General features: G+C 36.5%; 1 protein-coding gene across 4 annotated transcripts; it reads left to right on the top strand.

The window, feature by feature from the left end:
• Positions 1–2,590: 2,590 nt before the first annotated feature.
• Positions 2,591–5,428, top strand: LOC141812671 (uncharacterized). Of its 4 annotated transcripts, XM_074700688.1 has the most exons (4): positions 2,591–2,691; positions 3,128–3,204; positions 3,526–3,641; positions 3,717–5,428. In XM_074700688.1, the coding sequence occupies exons 3-4, from the start codon at positions 3,599–3,601 to the stop codon at positions 5,330–5,332; spliced, it is 1,659 nt and encodes a 552-aa protein (XP_074556789.1). In that variant the 5' UTR covers positions 2,591–2,691; positions 3,128–3,204; positions 3,526–3,598; the 3' UTR covers positions 5,333–5,428. The 4 variants fall into 4 exon arrangements, with proteins under 4 accessions (XP_074556789.1, XP_074556785.1, XP_074556786.1 ...); XM_074700684.1 differs by having other exon boundaries at positions 3,526–5,428; XM_074700685.1 differs by having other exon boundaries at positions 3,480–5,428.
• Positions 5,429–5,846: the final 418 nt, after the last annotated feature.

The following is a 5,846-nucleotide window of genomic DNA, read 5'->3' as shown; positions in this document are numbered from 1 at the left end:
CCTTCTCCTTCTTGATGTCAAAATTAGGGATAGATACCATAAATACCTTCACTATACTATCATCAATGTTTTAAAAATCTAAATATTCTATCTCATCAATGAATTTCAGTCAAAATTTTATTAATGGACCTAATTAACTCTGATTGTACTCATTCCAATTCTTATGGATTTTTGTCGTGTTCCAAAGCCTAAATATATTATTCTTTATTATTTTTAAAAATAACATCACAACAATGTTGATGTTTAAGTTGTGGTGCTGATTTGTAAACACTAGCATTCTATCTTTATGAATGAATTTCGATCAAAATTCATTACTGGACCTAAATAACTCTAATTGCACTCATTCCAATTCTTGTATATTTCTGTAGTATTCCAGAGTCTAAATATGTTATTCTTTATTATTTTTAAAAATAATACCATAACAATATTGATGTTTAAGTTGTGGTGCTGATTTGTAAATGCTAGTGAGTTTTAAGTTAAAATTAATGTGCAAAAGAAAAGAAATTGAGCTTTTACATCCTTTTTCGTTATGCTGGACAAATCATTGCTTGAACAAATAGAGTCCTATACTTTCTTTTGCTACACCACAGTGGTGTTGATGTTTAAAATTTAATACCACTGTGGTACTAGTGCAACGGTAGAACATCCAAGTTGTAATCTAGGGACCCACGATTTGATCCCTAGCTACTAATCAAAGGATGCTGGGCATCTGGATTGGCCGCCGTATGTACTTCCCGATTTACCCTGGTGGTCGGTGGGAAACTTCCGTGGAACCGGGTCGGCCACCTCTAGGGATTGAGTCCATGAGACTGACTGAGATTTATCATTTTTTTAAAAATCAACACTACAATGGTGTTGATGTTTAAGTAGTATTGTTGATTTTTAAGCTATAATGTTGATTTTTAAAAATCAATAAAAAATAGTTTTTTATTCTTTTTATTTTTGTTATTAATTTAATTTAATTTTTTATTCTTTTTTAATTAGATATTAAAAAATAGAAATATTTTTAATTCTTTAGTTATTTTTTTAATATTTTTAAAATTTTATTAAAATTTTAAAATTAAAATTAAAAAAATTTAGAGGATTATTTATTAAAATTAAAATTTAATTTAATTTAAAGAAAAGAAAAAGAGGAAAGATGTTATGTATAAAGAAGAGAGAAAATAAAAAAAAAAAAAGACGTTGCATTTAACTGAGAAAAAATAAAAAATAAATTATTAATAGAGAGGCAAAATAAAAATGAGATGCGGGGCTATGCTGTCTGGAAACGGCGTTTATACTGCCGTCCCCGTTTCCGAAACGTTCGGAAACGTTTCCAGCCGTGGAAACTTACAAGAAACGGCCGATGGAGGCTGTAGCGGCGTCAGGGCTTGGTGAGAAGAGCAGACACGACGTCGGGGCCGTGTGGTGGAGGAAAGGCGAGGAAGGGGAAAAAAGAAGAGAAGAGGGGCGGCGCTTCCTGGGTTCGTGAGGGAAGGAGACGCGCGGCTCCTTCTCCCGGCAGCAGCAGGGGGCACGCGGTGGTGGCTTCGATCTGCGGCTGAGCGCGATGGCAAGGCGGCAGAAGATGAGAGAGAGGAGAAGAGGTGAAGGTGGGGTTCGGCGTCGCGTTGGCAGCCCCTCCGGTCGGCGTCGACGGCGAGAAGCAGAGACAAAAGGGGTCGGCGTCGACGGCGAGAAGCGGAGACAAAAGGGGCTGCGGCGCAACGAAGAAGAAAATCGCGATGGGGCTACGGCGGAACGAAGAAGAAAATCGCGATTGGGAAAGGGCTTCTTTATAATATTTCTTAACGGTTCCTAATGGATTTGGGTTTAAACCATTAAGCCATTAATCCAAGAAACCTTATCCACTAATCAATTAAATCTACTAAACCTCCTAATCTTAAATGAATTAGGATTTAATTGATTAAACCCCATCCACATTAGGTTTATTTAATTAATCCCTTTTAAATTAAAGTTAAAGCTATTTAATTTTAGGTCTTCGACACTGTAGGTCTTCGACGTTTCCAAAAATAGGAAACTTCAACTATTGCTGTTTCCCGTTTCCATTTCCGCGTTTCTCGTTTCCCGTCTCCAAGTTTCTAGACAGCATAGATGCGGGGCATTCTGAAATTTTACCGAGAATTTATCCTACTTATTTTGATAAATATAAAATTAGTATATATTTTTGATATAAGTTAAAGTTAAATAACAGTAATGATACGGAAAAAGAAAAAAAAGGGTGCCTGCCCTGGCTGCCTGCTCGAAGCCTCTCTCTCTCCCTAATGACGCCATTCGCGGGCCTATTCAGACACGAATCTTGGAGCACCACGCTTCTGCATTAAGTAAAACCTTCCTCCCTTGTTGATACCGCCATCGCCCGCTCGCATTCCATCTCCCTTCCTAAACCCTAGCAGCAGCGTCGTCTTCTCCTGCTCGCCGAAATCCTACCAAAGGCGTCGCCTGGCGAAACTGTGAACAAACGACGCATCAGGAAGAGAACAATTCATGCTGTATGTCTCTTGCTTTCCTCCTCCTTCGACATCTGCTAATTGAGTCGGAAGCTTTTTAAGAATTAAAGTCATATGCTATTTTGGGATATTTGGAACTTTCTCGGGTTAAATTACTGGTATACCGTACCAGTTTCATCGAAAGACATAATCTTGCGAAAGATGGTCTCGTTTTATGCAAGTTTCGCATGGAACAGAATTGGTAAATTATTAATAGCTTTGAATTTATTTGAAAGTTCGTTTTGTTCTTGTTCTTTAGGGTTTCTATCTGATTCTACCCCGCGTGATAAAGAAGACTTTAGTTGATAATGTTTGGAAAATGTTATCGACGAATTCTTTCCATAATCGGAATACTTTCTTTCTCTAGGACATGGAATTCTAATTGTCATATATATTGGGCAGTCATCTTAGTTCCTGCAATGGTCAATTTTCTGTTTCTTCCATTTTGTTTTCTCCGTTGCTTTTAATCCATAGTTCTTTAATTTTAATGCACAATGCTACACATAGTTTGGTAAAATTTCCTACGAAGTAAATTTATTATTCCTCCAATTTATTATTCTCTAACATATTTTAACTCTAATGGTCTGTTTACTTGGAAGGATATAAAGGAAAAGAATTGAATTTGTCAATTTCTCTAGGTTGCATGGAGGGAACAGGAGATGAGAAAGGAATTTAATTCCATCCAATTCTTTCATTTTATATCTACCCAAATCAGGTAAATATCAAAGTGAAAGGAAGCTTGAGTTTCTAAAAACTTTGAATCTTTAATAAATGCAAATTTTCTCTCTCCTTTTTGAGTCTGTTGAAGTAAACAAAATGAGTGGAAGGAAAATAATGTCCTCACCTGAACTACTTCATTTCTCTCGCATTTCCTTCTCTCATAGGAAACAAAATTTTAAGACTTTTTGTTTTGAAATATTTGTAATAAACTTCTTAGAAAAGAGTCTTGTTTTTGTAATAATACTTTGCTTGAATCTTTATTCTCTGCAGTTCTGTTCTCCTCAATAATATAATGGGCATTTTTGTTGAATGCTAGGAGCATTAATGTGGATGAAAATGACTTGATTGCATTGCCATATAACTTCTAAACAAGAAGATTGTCATTGAAGATGGTGTTCTCACAGAAGCCTGTGAGTGATCTTTGTTGTTTCGGTGGGCCATCTTGCAACATCAACTCCAACTATGTTTATGGTTCACGAGTTGACTCATGGATGAAACTTTTGGCAGTTCACTTGGAGTACCCAACAAAGCTCTATCTTGACCATGATTCACAGCTTGATAGATCTCCTCTGCTTCAAATTTCACATATTAGTCCACAGCTGAATGGTGGTCACATAGATATAGTTGAGGGAAGCATCAAAACTTACTGTGGTTCTCTAGAGTCAACGCCCACTGAAATTGCTAAACCATCGAGGTTATCAACTTCAAACATAAATGGTTCAATGTTTGATGGGTACTTTGTGGATTGTGATGAGTTGTCCAACAATGACATTCTGCGCAATTTCTGCAAAAAAGGGAAAATTATGGAAGCTTGCAGTTTGATTGATGTTATGGCACGATTGAATCAGGTGCCAGATTTCCCATCTTGTGCAAATTTGATCCGTGGTTTGGTCAATAATGATAGAATTGAAAAGGCCACTCGTGTTCTTAATATCATGATTTTTTCTGGTGGGGTTCCAGACATTATTACATACAACAAATTGATAGGTGGTCTTTGCAGGAGAGGGCAGCTAAATGCTGCTATTAAGCTTGTTGAAGAAATGAGTTTTTGTGGTTGTGATCCTGATGTGATAACATTTAACATTTTGTTTAGATCCTTGTTTTCCATTGGTAAGTATGATGAGGCAATCTGGTTTTGGAAGGATCAGATGAGAAAAGGTTATCCTCCATATCTTGTTTCATACACTATTCTTCTTCAACTTGTATTCAGACACTGTGGTATATCGAGAGCTATTGATGTTATGCAAGATTTAACCTCAGAAGGATGCTATCCTGATCAGGTGACCTTTAATTCTCTCCTCAATTTAATCTGCAAAGGGGGTAAATTGGGTGATGCCAAAATCATTATGGCTGGTTTTATGACACATGGTTTAGAACCAAATGCAATAACCTATAACACGATACTGCACTGCTTCTGTATTCAAGGACAGTGGGCTGAAGCGGATGATATACTATCGATCATGAAGGAAGCTTCATTTACACCAACTGTCGTTACATACAATATTTTAATTAACAGTTTGTGTAAATACCAGATCCTTGATAAAGCGATTGATATCTTGATTATGATGACGAATGAGGGTTGTTCACCTGATATTGTCACTTACAACACTCTTCTTGCAGCAATGTGTAAACTGGACATGGTAGAGCAGGCTTTAGATATACTTTATATTTTGAGGGATCGTGGATATTCTTTGGTTGTCATTACATTTAACACCTTGATTGATGGACTGGCAAAAAAGGGGGAGATTAAGAAAGCAATGACTTTGTATAACGAGATGATAGATGATGGAATCACTCCTGATGACATAACTTACGGTTCACTGGTTATGGGATTTTGCAAACAAGATATGGTAGATGAAGCAACACTGGTGTTGCAAGAGATGGTTAAGAGAGGTTGCAGGATTAGAGGCAGTACTTCTACCCTTTTGATATGGTCGTTGTGCAGAAATGGAAAGCTGGATACAGCAGTTGAAATTTTGAGTATTATGGTATCAAGATGTTCCAAATCCAGTAAAACGTTTTACAAAGCACTAGTTAAAAATGTTGCTGACTCTGGAATGACTGAGGCAGCTACGCGGATGTACAAGAAGTTAATTGAGCTCAAAGTTCTTGAAGAAGACTGAATGCAGAGTAGGTTAGAAATTGTAGGTTCATTTTGAGTCTATTGGATCTCACTCCGTTTACCATTTCTAGACTAGTTACAATTATTTCATTTGATACTCCGAACTGTTATGTTGTTTTTGTATTTTGGATGGTGTGGAAGAATGTCTTAAGAATTGAACTGATACTTGCTGCATGAAAAATTGCCTTAAAATGATGGTGACTAGGCATATCTATGGATCCTTAAACAATCATATTTCCATGGAGTCTGATGATCTCTATGCAATATAAATCTTATTAAGCGATTCAATAAGAAATGGACAGATTTAGTTAATTGATTAATGATCATCCAAATCGAGTTTTGCCCGTTTTGGATTTTGGATAACCCCACCATAAAGTCCATAGTAATGTGTTCTCATTTTCATTCAGGTACAGAGTAATCCTATTGGTCTTTGATGCTCAGTCTTCACTTGTTGACACACTAAGTATTGAGCTATAAAGTTTGTAATATCTCTTTTCATACCATTTCACTAGTAA

Source organism: Curcuma longa, chromosome 19 (genome assembly GCF_044706935.1).
Source record: "Curcuma longa cultivar G26 ecotype Majalengka, Jawa Barat chromosome 19, ITB_CL_G26_1.1, whole genome shotgun sequence".
In the NCBI taxonomy this organism is placed as follows: Eukaryota; Viridiplantae; Streptophyta; class Magnoliopsida; order Zingiberales; family Zingiberaceae; genus Curcuma; species Curcuma longa.
This window is presented reverse-complemented; position numbering and strand designations above follow the sequence as displayed.